At 48.6% G+C, this 23,630-nt stretch overlaps 1 protein-coding gene across 2 annotated transcripts; it reads right to left on the bottom strand.

Annotated features, from left to right (window-relative positions):
- Positions 1-20,428: 20,428 nt before the first annotated feature.
- Positions 20,429-22,441, bottom strand: LOC125536189. Of its 2 annotated transcripts, none has more exons than XM_048699359.1 (3): positions 22,151-22,441; positions 21,071-22,080; positions 20,429-20,970 (listed from the first exon to the last, which is right to left on the bottom strand). In XM_048699359.1, the coding sequence occupies exons 2-3, from the start codon at positions 22,040-22,042 to the stop codon at positions 20,800-20,802; spliced, it is 1,143 nt and encodes a 380-aa protein (XP_048555316.1). In that variant the 5' UTR covers positions 22,043-22,080; positions 22,151-22,441; the 3' UTR covers positions 20,429-20,799. The 2 variants fall into 2 exon arrangements, with proteins under 2 accessions (XP_048555316.1, XP_048555315.1); XM_048699358.1 differs by having other exon boundaries at positions 22,147-22,438.
- Between the last annotated feature and the right edge of the window lie 1,189 nt (positions 22,442-23,630).

The raw sequence follows: 23,630 nt of genomic DNA, 5'->3' as shown, positions 1-23,630 counted from the left end.
GATCTCGTGGTAGATCTACTCTTGTACTACCCATATCATCAATATTAATCAAGCAGGACGTAGGGTTTTAACTCCATCAAGAGGGCCCGAACCTGGGTAAAACATCATGTTCCCTGCCTCCTTTTACCATCCGCCTTAGACGCACAGTTCGGGACCCCCTACCCGAGATCCGCCGGTTTTGACACCGACAGGAAGCATCACAGAAAACCTTAAACGGTTTGGATTCATCAGGGGGAGTCAGAACTGGAGCAGTGACTAACTTCTCTTTCAGGGTGTTGAAAGCGATGTCACATTCAGGCAACCAGACATACTTCACATGCTTCTGGAGAAGGTTGGAAAGAGGCTTCACGATCTTAGAGAAGTTCTCGACGAACCTTTGACAATAGCTTGCGAGCCCAAGGAAGCTACGGAGTTGCTTCACATTCTGAGGTGGTTCCCAATTCATAATTGCAGACACCTTCTCAGGATTAACAGTTATGCCCTTGGTAGAGATGATATGCCCAAGGTAGAGAACCTCATCGAGCCAAAACTCGCACTTTGAAAACTTGGCATAGAACTGATGTTCTCTGAGTTTGTCCAGCACCAATCTCAAGTGCTTGACATGATCCTCCTTGTTCATGGAAAAGACCAAAATGTCATCGAGGTAGACCAAGATGAAGTCATTTGTGTAGGCATTGAAGATGAAGTTCATCATGCGAGAGAATGTTGGAGGAGCGTTGACAAGGCCGAAAGACATGACAGTGTATTCATATGAACCATAGCTTGTTCTGAATGCTGTCTTGGGGATATCTTCTTCACAAATGCGAATCTGATGATAGCCCATACGGAGATCAAGATTGGAGAATACTTGAGCACCTTTGAGTTGTTCGAAAAGCTCATTGATGTTGGGAAGTGGGTACTTGTTCTTTATGGCCTTATTTGTTCAATGGATGGCAGACGACACAAAGTCGGTCTGTTCCATCCTTCTTCTTGACAAAAAGAACACCACAACCCCAAGGAGAAGAACTTGGTCGGATGAGACCCATACGCTCTTGAATATTGAGTTGCTTCTTCAGCTCCTTGAACTCTTCAGGTCCAAGCTTGTAAGGATGTTTGCAAACAGGTTCCGTGCCAGGCTCAAGATCGATGACGAATTCAACTGGCCGGTGAGGAGGCATTCCTGGCAGCTCTTCTGGAAAGACGTCTTGATATTCGCAAACGACTGGAATCTGAGAGATGGCATCCAGCTCGCCCTTCTCATTGAGAGAAAACAGTCGGATGGTATCATCACGAGCGGTAAAGACGATTACATCCTCAGACGAATGTGTCAATTGAATCTGCCTGGCAGCACAATCAAGCTGAGCCTTGTGCTTAGAAAGCCAATCCATTCCGAGAATAAGATCAATATCCGAGTTACCAAGAACCACTGGAGAGGACAGAAACTTATAGTCGCCCAACATGATAGTAACATCCGAGACCATAGAGCTTGCGTTCATGAATTTACCCGGAGAAACAACTGATAACTATCTAGGCAAATCTTGGAAAGGCAACTTATGCTTAGATGCAAATGGTCTTCAAATCAAACAATGTGATGCACCAGTATCAAAAAGGACTTTTGCAGGAATATCGTTAACACGAAGGTTACCCATTATCACATCTGACGAGTCCTCTGCCTGAGCTGCGTTCATCAAGTTGACCTTTGCAGACTTGGGATTATGCTTGACCACTGCGGTACTGGCAGATCTCACGGGAGGAGGAGGAGGAGGAGGAAGACGCCTCTGATTGAAGCATTTGTTGGCATAGTGACCCTTCTGCTGACACTTGTTGTGCGTGACCTCCGAGAGCGGACGGTGATACGGAGCACTTGATCTTGGAGCATCAGACGAAGTCTTGTTCTGAAAGCCTGGGTTGGGTGGGTGGGAAGATCCATTGCCACCTTTGCTCTTCTGCTGATAAGGCCGACGGAACAGAGGAGGAGGATGCAACCAATACTTTTGCTGCTTAGTTGCCACTTGAGTTGAGGAAGAAGGAGTTGCATCCCTGACTCGTTTCTTGGAAGCATCGCACTTGAGCTGAGCAGTCTCTTGTTTCAGTGCCATGTTGTAAAACTCATCGTACTTCTGCGGCTCAAAAAGCACAAGAGCTAGTTGGAGATCTTCTCTAAGGCCACCTCTGAACTGATAAATCATGCTCTTCTCGCCAGGGACGTCTTGCTTAGCGAAATGAGTGATCTTCTGGAACATGATGTTATACTGGTAAACAGACAAGCTGCCTTGCTTCAGATTGCGGAACTCCTCACGCTTGCTCTCAACAACACTCTGAGGAATGTGGTGAGCTTTGAAGTCTTGACGGAATTCATCCCAGGTAATCACACAACCTCCTCTGGAATCTTTGTATTGTTGATACCATTCCGCAGCTTGGTCTTTGAGTTGGAACGAGGCAAACTTGACAAAGTCCTCAGGCCTGATGTTGCTGCACTCGAAATGCTTGCAGATATCCACGAGCCAATCATCAGCGTCTGTTGCCTCGACACAGTTACTGAAGGTCTTTGGCTGGTTTGCGAGGAACTGATTGAGTGTAGCAAACTGATTCTGATTGTTGCCATGGCCTTGATTTCCTTGGTTGCGCTCTTGCAAGAGTTGCATGATCGGCTGCGTGTTTGCATTGGTAGCGGCCATCACAGCTTGCCATGCCTCTGGAGGAGGAGGTGGTGGTGGCGGTTCAGGCTTCTGACGCGTTGGAGGAACCATCCTGAAGAGGGTGACATCCATTAGCATCATGACAGACATATATTCAAGCTGAATCAAATGGATCGAAATTGCAACATATAGTCTTAACATCCGAACAAAATGAACGAATGCATTCCAATTGAAATGGTCACACTTCCATAAATTGAGAAGCCACTTAGATAGAGGTAGAATAATAAGATAACAAGGTACGGACAAGAACAAATACTTGGTGAGGATTACCCAATCACAAACCAAATATCTGCGGAAGAAATACTAGAGCTACAAGAATTCCCACCTATGAAACTCCTGAAATTTTCCCGGTTATGCAATCAGGTGTTGGGGATACAGGGGAAGCATAATATCTCACCCAAAGCTAGCAAATCCTACATCCAGTTGTATCCATCCTTCAAGACATAACCAAGAAACCTTCGGAAATCATTTACCTCAACCTTCGAAAAGCATCTGTTATACGATTTATGGCGATACTCCCGAACTCCCGCCCCAGTACTGGGTGGCGTCGAGGTTATCTCACCAACAACTACATAAAAGAGATTTTCGATGTTGACGAAACTCAGGTATTCCAGAATTGCAACAATAAAATTGTGACGACAACACCTCGGAGCTCAACTCCCCGGGACAGTGCCACAACCCCTGAATGTCAGGAGGCACCAAGAACAATGTTCTCGTCACAAATCCATCGGAACAATTCCAAGATACCCGCGTGATCCTAAAAAAATTTAGTGAAATTTGAGAAGAGAAGAGTCAAAACTCTACGTCAGGATGCCTCACCAGAGCGATGAAGGGACTGAGGAGTAAAAAGAATCCTACTCTCCGATATATATAATCCTAAATGACTCAAAACAATTTTCTAGACTCAACAACGCCAGCGATTCGATCAAGCAGGGGGCTCCTAAGTCGGGGAAGGCTCTGATTACCAACTTGTAACGCCCACGATGCGGCTATATCTCCCACGTGTCGAAGCACGACTTAGAGGCATAACCGCATTGTAAGCAATGTCGCAAGTGAGGTAATCTTCACACAACCCATGTAATACATAAGGAAAGGAGATACATAGTTGGCTTACACTCGCCATGTCACACAATAGCATAAATATCATTACATTCATCCAGATACAATCAAGGTCCGACTACGGAACCAAAATAAAGAACAACCCCAAAAGCGACAAGGTCCCCGATCGCCCCAACTGGGCACCACTACTGATCGTCTGGAAAGGAAACGTAGTATCGTCCTGGGTCCTCATCGAACTCCCACTTGAGCTCAGTCGAATCTCCTGGAGCGGTAACATCGGTCCCTGCATCTGGTTTTGCAAGTAATCTGTGAGTCACGGGGACTCAGCAATCTCACACCCTCGCGATCAAGACTATTTAAGCTTATAGGAAGGGTAAAAGGTATGAGGTGGAGCTGTAGCAAGCACTAGCATATATGGTGGCTAACATACTCAAAAGAGAGCGAGAAGAGAAGGCAAAGGCATGGTCGATAAACTATGATCAAGAAGTGATCCTAGATCAACCTACGTTCAAGCATAACATGGGACCGTGTTCTCTTCTCGGACTCTGTTGAAAAGAGACCATCATGGCCACACACTCTGTTGATTAATTTTAATTAAGTTAAGTTTTAGGTTATCTTCAACTGGACATTAACAAATTCCCATCTGCCCATAACCGCGGGCACGGCTTTCAAAAGATCAAATCCCTGCAGGGGTGTCCCAACTTAGCCCATCACAAGCTCTCACGGTCAACGAAGGATATTCCTTCTCCCAAGACAATCCGATCAGACTCGGAATCCTGGTTACAAGACATCTTGACAGTGGTAAAACTAAACCAGCAAAGCCGCCTAAATGTGCCGACAAATCCCGATAGGAGCTACACATATCTCGTTCTCAGGGCACACTCGGATGAGCCAGACGTCGGGTAGGCCAGCCCAGAGTTGCCCCTGGTGGCACCGGACATCGCCCAGTTTGGACCAACACTCAGAGGAGCACTGGCCCGGGGGGGTTGAAATAAAGATGACCCTCGGGCTCCAGAAACCCAAGGGAAAAAGAGGCTAGGTGGAAAAAGGTAAAACCAAGGTTGGGTGTTGCTGGAGGAGTTTTATTCAAGGTGAACTGTCAAGGGGTTCCCATTATAACCCAACCGTGTAAGGAACGCAAAATCAAGGAACATAACACCGGTATGATGGAAACTAGGGCGGCAAGAGTGGAACAAAACACCAGGCATAAGGCCGAGCCTTCCACCCTTTACCAAGTGTATAGATGCATTAAAAAAATAGACAAGATGTAATAATGATATCCCAGCAATAAACATGTTCCAACAAGGAACAAACTCCAATCTTCACCTGCAACTAGCAACGCTATAAGAGGGGTTGAGCAAAGCGGTAACATAGCCAAACAACGGTTTCCTAGGACAAGGTGGGTTAGAGGTTTGACATGGCAATATGGGAGGCATGATAAGCAAGTGGTAGCTATCGTAGCATTGGCATAGCAAAAGAGCGAGCATCTAGCAAGCAAAGATAGTAGTGATTTCGAGGGTATGATCATCTTGCAAAGTTGTCAGAGTTGACTGGATCCTCGAAAGCAAACTCAACGGGCTCCTCGTTAGCGAACTCGTCTCCCGGCTCTACCCAAAACAAGACAAACAAGCAAACGGAACACAATCAACCACGTGCAAAGCTCAAACAATATGATGCAAGGATATGCTATGCGGGATGCGATGCGGGATGCATATGCAAGATTTGACAAAATGCATGAACCTGGCCTCAACATGAAATCCAAGTGTGCCACTGGAAAGATGAGATGAAATCGCTTGAAAACGATATAAAGAACGCCGGAATCGGAGTTACGGTTTGGAAATGGCAAGCGATTCAAATATGACCACCTGCGATTTACAGCAAGTAGCCATCTAAATGCAACAAGATGAACATGCTACAGCACCCAAACATGGCAACAAAATACATGGCAGGACATTCATATCTTAACAAAAGTCTAGCACTGAGCTACGGCCAATTCATCCATTAACAGGTTCAAACAAGCATGGCAAAAATGCATATGGAAACAGATCTCAGACTTAGTGAAATTAACACTTGTCTGAAATTTCAGATCAGATAGCACTCTTCGGAGCAACAAAACTACATGCTACAGGACCTGAACAATGGCAAAGAAGCATGGCATGGAGCTACTCAAAATTAACAAAAGTCCCTTAGTGACCTTGAGCCAAAAGGGATCAGAAAACATTTGCAAGCATGTGAACATGCAAAAACATAATCAGTTCTCAGACTTAGTGAAAACTGGAGCATGCTGAAACAGATATCAAGTAGGCATGTTTACGAGCTCGATGCACTCACTACGAGAGCAAGTCATGACATCTAAGCATACACCCATCAAGAATACACAAAATGCAAGCTAGACATGGCAAGAACAATAGCATAGCATGCACGGATCAACTACAACATCATCGGCAAAATCGCTAACAAGTAGACAATCTGCCCAGATTCACGAAATGACAAAAGTAGAGCTCGATTGACTCAAGCTAGGGTGCTCCATAATTGCAAACAAAGACATGGATGGATAGAGCACTACAAGATTAACAAAACATCCTTACTGATCATCCTCAAAAGAGGCACGGATCACTAGGAAACAACATGAACATATGGCCATATGAAATAAACAGCTCAAGGACTTAGTGGAAATGCTAAGTCCCTGAAATCAGCAATTACCAAGTGCCTCACTTTGCAAGCTTGTGCTAGTCACCACACACATCACAAAAATACATGGGTTGCACCTCTGGAAAGATGGCAAAACCCTAACAAAACATATGTAGAGCTCAGGGGCATATCATGCACACAATAATCATGGCAAAAATGACAAATATCTAAATGGAGCAGCAGATCTGACAATTAACTCAAGTAGCACTCTCGTCGGGCACTACTCGGAATGAAAGGAGAGGCCGGAGTGGGCGACGCGAGGATCGCGTTGGCGGCGGGGCGGCCGCTCGCCGGCGCGGGACGGCGGCCCGAGCTCGCCGGCTCGCCGCGCAGGGCGACGCGCGGCATCGCGGCAGCGGCGATGCGCTGCCGGACTCCGACGCCGGGCGCCCGGGCGCGGACAAAGGCGGGCGCGCAGGGTGCCCTTCATCGCGGCCGCCTCGCGCCGACGCCCGCCGGACCGCAGCCGGCCGGGGTGCACGCCCTGATTGGGCGGCGCCCGACCGTCCGCACGCCGGGCATCAGGGTTTCTAGGAGAAGAACCGTGAATTGAGATGAGGGGTTCTATTTATAGATAGAGGAGCTAGGAGAGTCCAAATGAGGTGCGTTTTCGGCCACGCGATCGTATCGAACGCTCTAGATGATGGAGAGGGTTTTGTGGTTTTGGGCCAACTTGGAGGGGTGTTGGGCTGCAACACACACGAGGCCTTCTTCGGTCCCTCGGTTAACCGTTGGAGTATCAAACGAAGTCCAAATGGTACGAAACTTGACAGGCGGTCTACCGGTAGTAAACCAAGGCCGCTTGGCAAGTCTCGGTCCAATCCGGAAATGTTTAATCCCCACACACGAAAGAAAGCTAGAAATGACCACCGGAGGAGAACGAAGCGCCGGAATGCAAAACGGACAACGGGGAAAATGCTCGAATGCATGAGATGAACACGTATGCAAATGCAATGCACATGATGACATGATATGAGATGCATGACAACGATAACAACACACGGAGACAAAGACCCGAACCCGAGAAAATAAAATAACTTAACGCCGGAAACGGCAAGAGTTGGAGTACAAATTGGGAAAGTCATATCCGGGGTGTTACAACGCCAGCACTCTTTCGATCCCCGTGGCCTCTTCTTGCCTTCTTCTCCGGCACCACATAGGGTGCCGGAACCAGCAGCTTCGCCAAGCGAGCGTCCGCTGGGCCTTCGGGCAAAGGAGCCGGACAGTTGATCTGTCCGGACGTCACCTGCCAATCCTGTCAAAGGTAAGGGAGCTTAGATCCCGCATGGAGTCAAACTATGAAAAACTAATACCCTGTAAAAGGAAAAAAACAGCTTACCGCATGAGCGTGACGCTGCGTACTGAATCCGCGATCCTCGGTAGCGGATGCGGGGGCCTCGGCGCCCTTGAAAAGCACCTTCCAGGCATCTTCGTACGTCGTGTCGAAGAGCCTGCTCAGAGTTTGGTGCCGCGCCGGGTCGAACTCCCACAGGTTGAAAGCCCGTTGTTGACACGGGAGGATCAGGCGGATGAGCATAACTTTTTTTTTATTTTTTTTTTTTTTCTTTTTTATATCTTTTTTTTTTGTTTTTTTTATACTGTTTTGATTTTCATCTTTTGTTTTTTTTTCCTTCTTGTTTTTTTTCCTTGCTCAGTGTGGTGTTTGTTCGCTAGTTTGGAGTCTGGATTTCGCCTCTTCTTTCTTTCCTTTTTTACCCACACTGACGATACCCCTCTCCTCCAGGACAGTGAGCCGCGCTAGGGCCGGACCGATCGAAACTCGGGGGCTGCGACCCATCTCAGGGTCGCGCGCTCGGTGATGTAAAACCACCCCGATTGCCACCCCTTCAGGGTCTCCACAAAGGAGCCCTCGAGCCATAGGACGTTGGCCATCTTGCCCACCATGGCGCCTCCGCACTCCGCCTGGTTGCCGCGCACCACCTTCGGCTTGACATTGAAAGTCTTGAGCCATAGGCCGAAATGGGGGCGGATGCGGAGGAAAGCCTCGCACACGACGATAAACGCCGAGATGTTGAGGACAAAGTTCGGGGCCAGATCGTGGAAATCCAGGCCATAGTAGAACATGAGCCCCCGGACAAATGGGTGGAGAGGGAAGCCCAGTCCGCGGAGGAAATGGGGAGGAACACCACCCTCTCATGGGGCCTAGGGGTGGGGATGAGCTGCCCCTCTTCGGGAAGCCGGTGCGCAATGTCGTTAGACAAGTATCCGGCCTTCCTCAGTTTTTTGATGTGTCCCTCCGTGACGGAGGAGACCATCCACTTGCCTCCCGCTCCGGACATGGCTGGAGAAGGTTGAGGTGGGGAGTGCGGACTTGGGCGCTGGAGCTCGAGTGTGCGAGAATGGATAAGCAAGGGAGGAAGAAGGCGTAGGTGAAAAGGTGGATCCTTATCCCCTTATATGGGTGGACGCAACTACGTGTCCCCACCAGCCTGGTAAAACTCGCTTATCTCCAAGCGACCGTAATCAATGGCGCGGTTACCCACGCCCGTATTGATGAGAATCCCAGAATAAGGGGACACGATCTCTGCTTAACAAGACGTGCCAAGGAAACCGCCTCGCATGACGCGCTGAGGTGGGATAATGAAACGACTCGGATAAAGGCTTGGCCGTGGTGTGTCACACTACGGAATACGTCAGCAGATTAGATTTGTGTAAATATTATTCTCTCTATGGCAATATGTGGAAACTTATTTTGCAGAGCCGGACACTATCTTTGTGTTCAAATCTTCTATGAAGTACTTGGAGGAGGAACCCGCCTTGCAATGCCGAAGACAATCTGCGCGCGACTCATCGTCATTGAAGCCTGGTTCAGGGGCTACTGAGGGAGTCCTGGATTAGGGGGTGTCCGGATGGCCGGACTATACCTTCAGCCGGACTCCTGGACTATGAAGATACAAGATTGAAGACTTCGTCCCGTGTCCGAAGGGACTTTCCTTGGCGTGGAAGGCAAGCTTGGCGATACGGATATGTAGATCTCCTACCATTGTAACCGACTTTGTGTAACCCTAACCCTCTCCGGTGTCTATATAAACCGGAGGGTTTTAGTCCGTAGGACAACATACACAACAACAATCATACCATAGGCTAGCTTCTAGGGTTTAGCCTCTGATCTCGTGGTAGATCTACTCTTGTACTACCCATATCATCAATATTAATCAAGCAGGACGTAGGGTTTTACCTCCATCGAGAGGGCCCGAACCTGGGTAAAACTTCGTGTCCCTTGCCTCCTGTTACCATCCGGCCTAGACGCACAGTTCGGGACCCCTACCCGAGATCCGCCGGTTTTGACACCGACAACTACCCCAACAGACCTCAAACAAATCCAAAAGTTAACTGGATGTGTGGCGGCTCTAAGCCGCTTTATCTCCCGCTTAGGAGAAAAGGCATTACCCCTTTATCGCCTCCTTCGGCGCACCGAACACTTTGAGTGGACGGACGCTGCCACAGCCGGATTGGAAGAAATAAAAGCCATACTGGCAACCAACCCAATCCTGGCGCGCCAAACATCGGCGAACCAATGTTGTTGTACATTGCGGCAACTCATCAAGTTGTAAGCGCAGTGCTCGTCGTCGAACGAGAAGACGGACATAAATTCCCTCTTCAAAAGCCAGTATACTATGTATCCACTGTCCTCACTCCATGCAAATCACGGTACCCACATTATCAAAAGATAGCCTATGCGGTATTCATGGCATCCCGGAAGCTGCACTACTTTCAAGAGTGTTCGATTACAGTAGCCTCGGAAGTGCCACTTAATGATATTATAAACAACCGCGACGCTACGGGCCGGATTGCCAAATGGGCCATTGAGCTCCTCCCGTTCGACATAACATACAAACCTCGGTGAGCCATTAAATCGCAAGTATTGGCCGACTTTGTCGCTGAATGGACGGAAGCTAACTCCCTAAAGAGTACGACGCATACTCCAATTGGATCATGCACTTCGACGGCTCTAAAATGCTTGTCTAGGGGCTGGCGTCGTCCTGACGTCCCCAACCGGAGATACCGTTCAGTACGTACTTAGATACTGTATACAGACTCCAACAATGCAGCCGAATACGAAGCTCTGTTTCATGGTCTTTGTGTTGGAAATATGCCCTAGAGGCAATAATAAAAGCATTATTATTATATTTCCTTGTTCATGATAATTGTCTTTATTCATGCTATAATTGTGTTATCCGGAAATCGTAATACATGTGTGAATAATAGACACCAACATGTCCCTAGTAATCCTCTAGTTGACTAGCTCGTTGATCAACAGATAGTCATGGTTTCCTGACTATGGACATTGGATGTCATTGATAACGAGATCACATCATTAGGAGAATGATGTGATGGACAAGACCCAATCCTAAACATAGCACAAGATCGTATAGTTCGTTTGCTAGAGTTCTCCAATGTCAAGTATCTTTTCCTTAGACCATGAGATCGTGTAACTCCCGGATACCGTAGGAGTGCTTTGGGTGTACCAAACGTCACAACGTAACTGGGTGACTATAAAGGTATACTACGGGTATCTCCGAAAGTGTCTGTTGGGTTGACACGGATCAAGACTGGGATTTGTCACTCCGTATGACGGAGAGGTATCACTGGGCCCACTCGGTAATGCATCATCATTATGAGCTCAAAGTGACCAAGTGTCTGGTCACGGGATCATGCATTACGGTACGAGTAAAGTGACTTGCCGGTAACGAGATTGAACGAGGTATTGGGATACCGACGATCGAATCTCGGGCAAGTTAACATATCGATTGACAAAGGGAATTGCATACGGGGTTGATTGAATCCTCGACATCGTGGTTCATCCGATGAGATCATCGTGGAGCATGTGGGAGCCAACATGGGTATCCAGATCCCGTTGTTGGTTATTGACCGGAGATTCGTCTCGGTCATGTCTGCTTGTCTCCCGAACCCGTAGGGTCTACACACTTAAGGTTCGGTGACGCTAGGGTTGTGAAGATATGTATATGCAGTAACCCGAATGTTGTTCGGAGTCCCGGATGAGATCCCGGACGTCATGAGGAGTTCCGGAATGGTCTGGAGGTAAAAAATTATATATAGGAAATGCTGTTTCGGCCATCGGGACAAGTTTCGGGGTTATCGGTATTGTACCGGGACCATCGGAGGGGTCCCGGGGGCCCACCGGGTGGGGACACCTGTCCCGGGGGCACATGGGCTGTAGGGGGTGCGCCTTGGCCTGCATGGGCCAAGTGCACCAGCCCCACTAGGCCCATGCGCCTAGGGTTTCCACGGGGGAGGAGTCCAAGTGGTGGAAGGCACCTCTAAGGTGCCTTGGGGGGAGGGAATCCTCCCCCTGGCTGGCGCACCTAGGAGATCAGATCTCCTAGGCTGCGCACCACCCCCCCCCTGGCCCTCCTATATATAGTGGGGGAGAGGAGGGACTTGATACACCAGCCCCTGGCGCCTCCCTCTCTCCCCGTTACGTCTCCCTCTTGTAGCATAGGCGAAGCCCTGCTACTGTGACGCCCTGCATCCACCACCACGCCGTCGTGCTGCTGGATCTTCATCAACCTCTCCTTCCCCCTTGCTGGATCAAGAAGGAGGAGACGTCTCCCGTCCCGTACGTGTGTTGAACGCGGAGGTGCCGTCCGTTCGGCGCTTGGTCATCGGTGATTTGGATCACGTCGTGTTCGACTACATCATCACCGTTCTTTGAACGCTTCCGTGCGCGATCTACAAAGGTATGTAGATGCATCCAATGACTCGTTGCTAGATGAACTCCTAGATGATCTTGGTGAAACGAGTAGGAAAAATTTTGTTTTCTGCAACGTTCCCCAACAGTGGCATCATGAGCTAGGTCTATGCGTAGTTCTTCTTGCGCGAGTAGAACACAATTTGTTGTGGGCGTAGATTTGTCAACCTTCTTGCCGTTACTAGTCTTTTCTTGCTTCAGCGGTATTGTGGGATGAAGCGGCCCGGACCAACCTTACACGTACGCTTACGTGAGACCGGTTCCACCGACTAACATGCACTAGTTGCATAAGGTGGCTGGCGGGTGTCTGTCTCTCCCACTTTAGTTGGAGCGGATTCGATGAACAGGGTCCTTATGAAGGGTAAATAGAAGTTGACAAATCACGTTGTGGCTTTAACGTAGGTAAGAAGACGTTCTTGCTAGAACCCTAATTCAGCCACGTAAAACTTGCAACAACAATTAGAGGACGTCTAACTTGTTTTTGCAGCAAGTGGTTTGTGATATGATATGGCCAAAGTTGTGATGAATGATGAATGATCTATATGTGATGTATGAGATGTTCATGCTATTGTAATAGGAATCACGACTTGCATGTCGATGAGTATGACAACCGGCAGGAGCCATAGGAGTTGTCTTTATTCTTTTATATGACCTGCGTGTCATTGAGAAACGCCATGTAAATTACTTTACTTTATTGCTAAACGCGTTAGCCATAGTAGTAGAAGTAATAGTTGGCGAGCAACTTCATGGAGACACGATGATGGAGATCATGATGATGGAGATCATGATGATGGAGATCATGGTGTCAAGCCGGTGACAAGATGATCATGGAGCCCCAAGATGGAGATCAAAGGAGCTGTGTGATATTGGCCATATCATGTCACTATTATTATTTGATTGCATGTGATGTTTATCATGTTTTTGCATCTTGTTTACTTAGAACGACGGTAGTAAATAAGATGATCCCTCATAACAATTTCAAGAAGTGTTCTCCCCTAACTGTGCACCGTTGCTACAGTTCATCGTTTCTAAGCACGCCGTGATGATCGGGTGTGATGGATCCTTACGTTCACATACAACGGGTGTTGACGAGCCTAGCATGTATAGACATGGCCTCAGAACACATGCAAAACACTTAGGGTTAACTTGACGAGCCTAGTATGTACAGACATGGCCTCGGAACACAGAAGACCGAAAGGTCGAGCATGAGTCGTATAGAAGATACGATCAACATGAAGATGTTCACCGACGTTGACTAGTCCGTCTCACGTGATGATCGGACATGGTCTAGTCAACTCGGATCATGTAATACTTAGATGATTAGAGGGATGTCTAATCTAAGTGGGAGTTCATTAATAATTTGATTAGATGAACTTAATTATCATGAACTTAGTCTAAAATCTTTACAATATGTCTTGTAGATCAAATGGCCAACGTAGTCCTCAACTTTAACGCGTTCCTAAAGAAAACCAAGCTGAAAGATGATGGCAGCAACTATACGGACTGGGTCTGGAACCTGAGGATCATCCTCATAGCTGCCAAGAAAGATTATGTCCTACAAGCACCGCTTGGTGACGCACCCGTTCTCCCTGCAGAACAAGATGTTATGAACGCTTGGCAGGCACGTACCGATGACTACTCCCTCGTTCAGTGCGGCATGCTTTACAGTTTAGAGCCGGGGCTCCAAAAGCGTTTTGAGAGACACGGAGCATATGAGATGTTCGAAGAGCTGAAAATGGTTTTCCAAGCTCATTCTCGGGTCGAGAGATATCAAGTCTCCGACAAGTTCTTCAGCTGTAAGATGGAGGAAAACAGTTCTGTCAGTGAGCACATACTCACTATGTATGGATTGCATAACCGCTTGACTCAGCTGGGAGTTAATCTCCCGGATGATGCGGTCATTGACAGAATCCTTCAGTCGCTTCCACCAAGCTACAAGAGCTTTGTGATGAACTTCAATATGCAGGGGATGGAAAAGACCATTCCTGAAGTATTTGCTATGCTGAAATCAGCAGAGGTAGAAGTCAAGAAGGAACATCAAGTGTTGATGGTCAATAAAACCACTAAGTCCAAGAAAGGCAAGGGTAAAAAGAGCTTCAAGAAGGACGGCAAGGGAGTTGCCGCGCCTGGCAAGCAAGCTGCCGGGAAGAAGTCAAAGAGTGGACCCAAGCCCGAGACTGAGTGCTTTTATTGCAAGGAAAGTGGTCACTGGAAGCGGAACTGCCCCAAATACTTAGCAGACAAGAAGGCCGGCAAAACAAAAGGTATATGTGATATACATGTAATTGATGTGTACCTTACCAGTACTCGTAGTAACTCCTGGGTATTTGATACCGGTGCCGTTGCTCATATTTGTAACTCACAGCAGGAGCTGCGGAATAAACGGAGACTGGCGAAGGACGAGGTGACGATGCGCGTCGGGAATGGTTCCAAGGTCGATGTGATCGCCGTCGGCACGCTGCCTCTACATTTACCTACGGGATTAGTTTTAAGCCTCAATAATTGTTATTTAGTGCCAGCTTTGAGCATGAACATTGTATCGGGATCTCGTTTAATTCGAGATGGCTACTCATTTAAATCTGAGAATAATGGTTGTTCCATTTTTATGAGAGATATGTTTTATGGTCATGCTCCTATGGTAAATGGTTTATTCTTTATGAAACTCGAGCGTAATGCTACACATATTCATAGTGTGAGTACCAAAAGATATAAGGTTGATAATGATAGTCCCACATACTTGTGGCACTGCCGCCTTGGTCACATAGGTGTCAAACGCATGAAGAAGCTCCATGCAGATGGACTTTTAGAGTCTCTTGATTATGAATCATTTGACACGTGTGAACCATGCCTCATGGGTAAAATGACCAAGACTCCGTTCTCAGGAACAATGGAGCGAGCAACCAACTTATTGGAAATCATACATACTGATGTGTGCGGTCCAATGAGTGTTGAGGCTCGCGGTGGCTATCATTATGTTCTCACCCTCACTGATGACTTGAGTAGATATGGGTATGTCTACTTAATGAAACACAAGTCTGAAACCTTTGAAAAGTTCAAGGAATTTCAGAGTGAGGTTGAAAATCAACGTGACAAGAAAATCAAGTTTCTACGATCAAATCGTGGAGGAGAATACTTGAGTCACGAGTTTGGCACACACTTAAGAAAATGTGGAATAGTTTCACAACTCATGCCGCCTGGAACACCTCAGCGTAACGGTGTGTCCGAACATCGTAATCTCACTCTATTAGATATGGTGCGATCTATGATGTCTCTTACCGATTTACCGCTATCTTTTTGGGGCTATGCTTTAGAGACTGCCGCATTCACTTTAAATAGGGCTCCGTCGAAATCCGTTGAGACGACACCGTATGAATTATGGTTTGGGAAGAAACCTAAGCTGTCGTTTCTAAAAGTTTGGGGATGCGATGCTTATGTCAAGAAACTTCAACCTGAAAAGCTCGAACCCAAGTCGGAAAAATGCGTCTTCACAGGATACCCAAAAGAAACTATTGGGTACACCTTCTACCTTAGATCCGAAGGCAAGATCTTTGTTGCCAAGAATGGGTCCTTTCTAGAGAAAGAGTTTCTCTCGAAAGAAGTAAGTGGGAGGAAAGTAGAGCTTGATGAAGTATTACCTCTTGAACCGGAAAATGGCGCAACTCAAGAAAATGTTCCTGAGGTGCCTGTACCGACTAGAGAGGAAGTTAATGATAATGATCAAGATACTTCTGATCAAGCTCCTACTGAAATTCAAAGGTCCACAAGGACACGTTCCGCACCAGAGTGGTACGGCAACCCTGTCTTGGAAATCATGTTGTTAGACAACGGTGAACCTTCGAACTATGAAGAAGCGATGGCGGGCCCGGATTTCGACAAATGGCTAGAAGCCATGAAATCCGAGATAGGATCCATGTATGAAAATGAAGTATGGACTTTGACTGACTTGCCCGTTGAACGGCGAGCCATAGAAAATAAATGGATCTTTAAGAAGAAGACAGACGTGGATGGTAATGTGACCATCTATAAAGCCCGACTTGTTGCTGAGGGTTATCGACAAGTTCAAGGAGTTGACTACGATGAGACTTTCTCACCGGTAGCGAAGCTAAAGTCCGTCCGAATCATGTTAGCAATTGCCGCATTTTATGATTATGAAATTTGGCAAATGGACATCAAAACGGCATTCCTTAATGGTTTCCTTAAGGAAGAATTGTATATGATGCAGCCGGAAGGTTTTGTCGATCCTAAGAATGCTGACAAGGTGTGCAAGCTCCAACGCTCGATTTATGGGCTGGTGCAAGCATCTCGGAGTTGGAACATTCGCTTTGATGAGATGATCAAAGCGTTTGGGTTTACGCAGACTTATGGAGAAGCCTGCGTTTACAAGAAAGTGAGTGGGAGCTCTGTAGCATTTCTCATATTATATGTAGATGACATACTTTTGATGGGAAATGATATAGAACTCTTGGACAGCATCAAGGCCTACTTGAATAAGAGTTTTTCAATGAAGGACCTTGGAGAAGCTGCTTATATATTAGGCATCAAAATCTATAGAGATAGATCAAGACGCCTCATAGGTCTTTCACAAAGCACATACCTTGATAAGATATTGAAGAAGTTCAATATGGATCATTCTAAGAAGGGGTTCTTACTTGTGTTACAAGGTGTGAAATTGAGCTCAGCTCAATGTCCGACCACGGCAGAAGAAATAGAAGAGATGAGTGTCATCCCCTATGCCTCAGCCATAGGTTCTATTATGTATGCCATGCTGTGTACCAGACCTGATGTAAACCTTGTCGTAAGTTTGGTAGGCAGATACCAAAGTAATCCCGGCAAGGAACACTGGACAGCGGTCAAGAATATCCTGAAGTACCTGAAAAGGACTAAGGAAATGTTTCTCGTTTATGGAGGTGACGAAGAGCTCGTCGTAAAGGGTTACGTCGACGCTAGCTTCGACACAGATCTGGATGACTCTAAGTCACAAACCGGATACGTGTATATTTTGAATGGTGGGGCAGTAAGCTGGTGCAGTTGCAAGCAAAGCGTCGTGGCGGGATCTACATGTGAAGCGGAGTACATGGCAGCCTCGGAGGCAGCACATGAAGCAATATGGGTGAAGGAGTTCATCACCGACCTAGGAGTCATACCCAATGCGTCGGGGCCGATCAAGCTCTTCTGTGACAACACTGGAGCCATTGCTCTTGCCAAGGAGCCCAGGTTTCACAAGAAGACAAGGCACATCAAGCGTCGCTTCAACTCCATTCGTGAAAATGTTCAAGATGGAGACATAGAGATTTGTAAAGTACACACGGACCTGAATATAGCGGATCCGTTGACTAAACCTCTCCCTAGAGCAAAACATGATCAACACCAAAATTCCATGGGTGTTCGATTCATCACAATGTAACTAGATTATTGACTCTAGTGCAAGTGGGAGAGACTGTTGGAAATATGCCCCTAGAGGCAATATAAAATTATTATTATATTTCCTGTTCATGATAATTGTCTATTATTCATGCTATAATTGTGTTATCCAGAAATCATAATACATGTGTGAATACATAGACCACAACATGTCCCTAGTGAGCCTCTAGTTAACTAGCTCATTGATTAATAGATAGTCATGGTTTCCTGACTATGGACATTGGATGTCATTGATAACGAGATTCACATCATTAGGAGAATGATGTGATGGACAAGACCCAATCCTAAACATAGCACAAGATCGTATATAGTTCGTTTGCTAAGTTTTCCAATGTCAAGTATCTTTTCCTTAGACCATGAGATCGTGTAACTCCCAGATACCGTAGGAATGCTTTGGGTATTACCAAACGTCACAACGTAACTGGGTGACTATAAGGTAGACTACGGGTATCTCCGAAGTGTCTGTTGGGTTGATGACATGGATCAAGACTGGGATTTGTCACTCCGTATGACGGAGAGATATCACCGGGCCCACTCGGTAATGCATCATCATAATGAGCTCAAAGTGACCAAGTGTCTGGTCACGGGATCATGCATTACGGTACGAGTAAAGTGACTTGCCGGTAACGAGATTGAACGAGGTATTGGGATACCGACGATCGAATCTCGGGCAAGTAACATATCGATTGACAAAGGGAATTGCATACGGGGTTGATTGAATCCTCGACATCGTGGTTCATCCGATGAGATCATCGTGGAGCATGTGGGAGCCAACATGGGTATCCAGATCCCGTTGTTGGTTATTGACCGGAGAGTCGTCTCGGTCATGTCTGCTTGTCTCCCGAACCCGTAGGGTCTACACACTTAAGGTTCGGTGACGCTAGGGTTGTGAAGATATGTATATGCAGTAACCCGAATGTTGTTCGGAGTCCCGGATGAGATCCCGGACGTCACGAGGAGTTTCGGAATGGTCCGGAGGTAAAAAATTATATATAGGAAATGCTGTTTCGGCCATCGGGACAAGTTTCGGGGTTATCGGTATTGTACCGGGACCACTCCGGTGGTCCCGGGGGCCCACCGGGTGGGTCCACCTGTCCCGGGGGCACATGGGCTGTAGGGGGTGCGCCTTGGCCTGCATGGGCCAAGGGCACCAGCCCCACTAGGCCCATGCGCCTAGGGTTTCCACGGGGGAGGAGTCCAAGTGGTGGAAGGCACCTCTAAGGTGCCTTGGGGGGGAGGGAATCCTCCCCCTGGCCGGCGCACCTAGGAGATCAGATCTCCTAGGCTGCGCACCACCCCCCCTTGGCCCTCCTATATATAGTGGGGGAGAGGAGGGACTTGATACACCAGCCCCTGGCGCCTCCCTCTCTCCCTGTTACGTCTCCCTCTTGTAGCATAGGCGAAGCCCTGCTACTGTGACGCCCTGCATCCACCACCACGCCGTCGTGCTGCTGGATCTTCATCAACCTCTCCTTCCCCCTTGCTGGATCAAGAAGGAGGAGACGTCTCCCGTCCGTACGTGTGTTGAACGCGGAGGTGCCGTCCGTTCGGCGCTTGGTCATCGGTGATTTGGATCACGTCGTGTTCGACTACATCATCACCGTTCTTTGAACGCTTCCGTGCGCGATCTACAAAGGTATGTAGATGCATCCAATGACTCGTTGCTAGATGAACTCCTAGATGATCTTGGTGAAACGAGTAGGAAAAATTTTGTTTTCTGCAACGTTCCCCAACAATGACATGATATGAGATGCATGACAAAGACAAAAACACACGAAGACAAAAACCCGACAACGAGGAAATATCATAACTTAGTGCCGGAAATGGCAAGAGTTGGAATACAAATATGGCAAGTTACATACGAGGTGTTACAGAGGCACTCCCTTCACTTGGTCCGGCCGAAGCCCGAGCCGAGGCTGCTCCCGGTGAAGCCGGAGCATGTCGAGATGGCTGCCCCCGACGACGAGTCCGCTCTCAAGTGGGCGAAGGAGGACTACGTCCGTGAGCAGGTCCGCCGCCAGCGCCGGGCATACACGGAGCTCCAGGCCCGGCGCCACAGGCGCGAGGAGCGCGGCGTCATCGTCCTTGGCAGCGACGAGGAGGCGGAGGCCGGGCCGTCCAGCGCGCCACCGCGCCTCGCCAACCCTGGCCAGCGCTGCAGCAGCGACGTCGCCGGCCCAAGCCAGCCGCGCGACGATGATGACGGCAGCGGCGACTACACCCATTTCTACAGGCTTCTCGGCATGTAGACGGCGGTGGCGGCGGCGGCGGCGGACGGTGGCGGCTAGGCGTAGTTTATGCGTAGTTCAGTCGTAGTTTGCATGTTTTCATGTTTTATGTACAAATTTGAATGAAGTTTCGCCAAGTTCGTGCAAATGTCGCCGAGTTTACATAATTTTTGTACACAATATCGCCGCATCCGGGGCGACCGTTGGGCCGACGACTGAGAGCTAGGTCACCCCCACATGTCAATCTAGCGCCGGCTCGTCCCGCAGGGGGCTCTTTTCCGGCATCCTGAAAGGCCGAACGGCTGAAGATGCTCTAAGGCTTTAGAACTTGACCAAGTAGTGCCTACGCCTTGATGCCATCCAAACTCTTGGTTGGCGGAGTGCTCGCTCGAAGAATGATGGATCAACAAGTGAAGCAACAACAACCCTAATAGAAGGCCATTGCCTCCCGCGACATGGTCATTTCTTGGATGAATTCGAACGAGATAATGCTAGAATTTTCTGCCATAAATCGGCGACGCCGACAATGCTACTTGATGTCATCAAGAAAGAGGCATCACTTTGGACTACTACCAGTGCGAAGCATTCGAGACAAATAATGCTGAGAGCATAAACCCTAGGTTTCAACTTTTCGCAAACCTTGTATAAACTGCTTAATTAGTGGGACCATCGTTTTTTGTACAAATTCTATGTTCTTCTGAATAAAAGGACAACGTTTCTGCCGATTGTTCAAAAAAGAAAAGGTGTGGTGCTTTCCAAAAATAGTCCCTCGGTACCATAATATATTTCGTTTTAGCAATTCAATTTGAACTGTTAAAACGACATATATACTACTCCCTCTGTAAACTAATATAAAAGCGTTTAGATCATTATTTTAGTATTCTAAACGCTCTTATATTAGTTTAGAAGGGAGTAGTATGGTACAGAGGGAGTATATAAGAAACAAAAATGTTTTTTTTCCAAAAAATTCCTGCATCAGGGAACGAAACTAGTGCAGAGCTGCGGAGTTGGAATCTTGTGTGGGCATTGCTTCTTTGTTGTCGTCTCCGGTGTAACCGGGGGAACCATCTTCAGCGTCCATCTTCTTCTCTAGCTGAGCAATGGCGTTAGTGAGAGACCTCACGTCCAAAGCTTCGCCCAACGCACCATCGGAATCATGCTGAAACATACATAGAGTAGCATCAGTTTTACCAGTATTTTACAAATAAATTGAGCAAGCAATGTTAGAAAACTACAGTAGAAGAGAGGAGATGGGGCACCTTCTCCAGCCGTAGAAGACGCTCCTCCGGATCCAGACGACCGGCGCCGATCTTGCTGGGACTAAGGAGCAGGCGGAGGTGTGGCCGAAGGAACTCGGCGCAGTGCGACCCGAGGTTGCAGGCCGGGAAGGCGGACTCGCAGCCGAGCTGGAAGAAGGGGCAGTTGGCGAGCTTCATGGGGCAGACGGTGACGCAGTGCCGGTCCATCTGGCGGCGGGCGACGGCGAGGCCGCAGCGCTGCTCGCAGGGGAGGAGCTTGAAGGCGCACGCCTCGTCGTGCGCGTCGGCGCGGCAGGCGGAAACCTCGGCCCGGCAGCCCTGGGCCTGGTTCCGGCACCGCACGGGCCTGAATCCGCAGCGCGCGGCGACGTGGTCCGCCAGCTCCTCCGGCGTCCCCAGCTCCTCGCGGCAGCGGAACCGGCCGCCGCCGGCGTCCAGGCCGCGGAGGAGGTCCCGCGCGACGGCCTCCCGCCTCTCGACCGGCCAGAAGCGGCTCGCCTCCATCTCCTCGACGAGGTCCTCGATCCGGTCGTCGCGGCCGTCGTCGCCGCCGCCCAGGTACGGGAGCCAGCCGGCGATGGAGACGGCGACGCTCCTCTTGCTGCCCGCGAAGTCGTCCAGGAACGCGGCCAGCGCCTCGGCCGGGTCGTCGCGGTCGATCGGGTCCTCCTCCTCCTCCGCCTCGGGCGGGCTGCTGCTGCGGTGCGCGACGTAGCGGACCAGCTCCGCGCGCAGCTGGACGGCGAGCGCGGAGGAGGGGCTCCCGAGGGTGCTGTCGACGCACGCCGCGGCCAGGCCCGGGAGCAGCAGCTGCGCCAGCTTGTGCACCACCTGGATGTCGCAGTTGGGGCAGGGCAGGAGGGTGGTCCGACCAGCCGGGCCCTCCCCCTCGCCGCCGCCGCCGCCGCCTCCTGCTCCTCTTGTGATTCTTCTCCCCGGATCTGCTTCGACCACCGGGGCCTCCAATTCCATGGCGCGGCTTTCAGCTTCTCCCCGGATCCTTCCTCAAACTGCACGCCGATGACGCGTATGAGCTACTGCAAACAATGGTGGGCGTGGCACGGGGAATTCATTACCTGCCAGGGACGCAGTTGCAGGGCGGAGAGTCGGCCGGCCTAGATCAGTCGATCAGGTTGAAGCAAAATTCTGATCGGATTGGAGAGGTCGTCTAATTTCTTGTTGTGGAGCAAAACCAAGTCAACTCACGGGCTAGGACGGGAGAGAGGAGACAAGAAAAGTAGGAGGGGGGATTTTATTTCAGTGAAAGAAATCGATTATTTCCTTCATCAAAGTACATTACCCTCATCAAGGACATCTACGATAATGTTGTGACAAGTGTTCGAACAAGTGATGTCGACACTGATGACTTCCCGATTAAGATAGGACTGTATCAGGGTTCAGCTTTGAGCCCTTATCTTTTTGCATTGGTGATGGATGAGGTCACAAAGGATATACAAGAAGATATCACATGGTGTATGCTCTTTGCGGATGATGTGGTGCTAGTTGACGATAGTCGGACGGGGTAAATAGGAAGTTAGAGTTATGGAGACAAACCTTGGAATCGAAAGGGTTTAGGCTTAGTAGAACTAAAACCGAGTACATGATGTGCGGTTTCAGTACTACTAGGTGTGAGGAGGTTAGCCTTGATGGCCAGGTGATACCTCAGAAGGACACCTTTCGGTATTTGGGGTCAATGCTGCAGGAGGATAGGGGTATTGATGAAGATGTGAACCATCGAATCAAAGCCGGATGGATGAAGTGGCGCCAAGCTTCTGGCATTCTCTGTGACAAGAGAGTGCCACAAAAGCTAAAAGGCAAGTTCTACAGGACGACGGTTCGACCCGCAATGTTGTATGGCGCTGAGTGTTGGCCGACTAAAAGGCGACATGTTCAACAGTTAGGTGTGGCGGAGATGCGTATGTTGAGATGGATGTGTGGCCACACGAGGAAAGATCGAGTCCGGAATGATGATATACGAGATAGAGTTGGGGTAGCACCAATTGAAGAGAAGCTTGTCCAACATCGTCTGAGATGGTTTGGGCATATTCAGCGCAGGCCTCCAGAAGCTCCGGTGCATAGTGGACGGCTAAAGCGTGCGGAGAATGTCAAGAGAGGGCGGGGTAGACCGAGTTTGACATGGGAGAAGTCCGTTAAAAGAGACCTGAAGGATTGGAGTATCACCAAAGAGCTAGCTATGGATAAGGATGCGTGGAAGCTTGCTATCCATGTGCCAGAGCCATGAGTTGGTTGCGAGATCTTATGGGTTTCACCTCTAGCCTATTCCAACTTGTTTGGGACTAAAGGCTTTGTTGTTGTTGTTGTTGTTGTTGTTGTTGTTGTTGTTGTTAAATCGATTATTTCCTTTGTTCCGCCGGTGGGAGGGTGAACAGTTTCCTATTCGGAAATGCTCTCCTGCGGCCGTCCGCCGAGTATCCAATGACAATTATCTATTTTTTTTTCTTGCTTGACCACCTTGTACAATGTAAGGTGCTCAATAAAATGTACATACATAATAGTTTCTTAATAGAAGAATAGCAGCAGCCGCATATATTTCTGGTCC

Source organism: Triticum urartu, chromosome 2 (assembly GCF_003073215.2).
Source record: "Triticum urartu cultivar G1812 chromosome 2, Tu2.1, whole genome shotgun sequence".
In the NCBI taxonomy this organism is placed as follows: domain Eukaryota; kingdom Viridiplantae; phylum Streptophyta; class Magnoliopsida; order Poales; family Poaceae; genus Triticum; species Triticum urartu.
This window is presented reverse-complemented; position numbering and strand designations above follow the sequence as displayed.

Bases quoted from the DNA above. Each gene is read 5' to 3' on its own strand.
- LOC125536189 (XM_048699359.1), bottom strand. From the start codon at position 22,042: ATGGAATTGGAGGCCCCGGTGGTCGAAGCAGATCCGGGGAGAAGAATC. The intron at 20,971-21,070 runs GTGCCCCATCTC...TGTATGTTTCAG, and splicing joins GTCTTCTACGGCTGGAGAAG to CATGATTCCGATGGTGCGTT.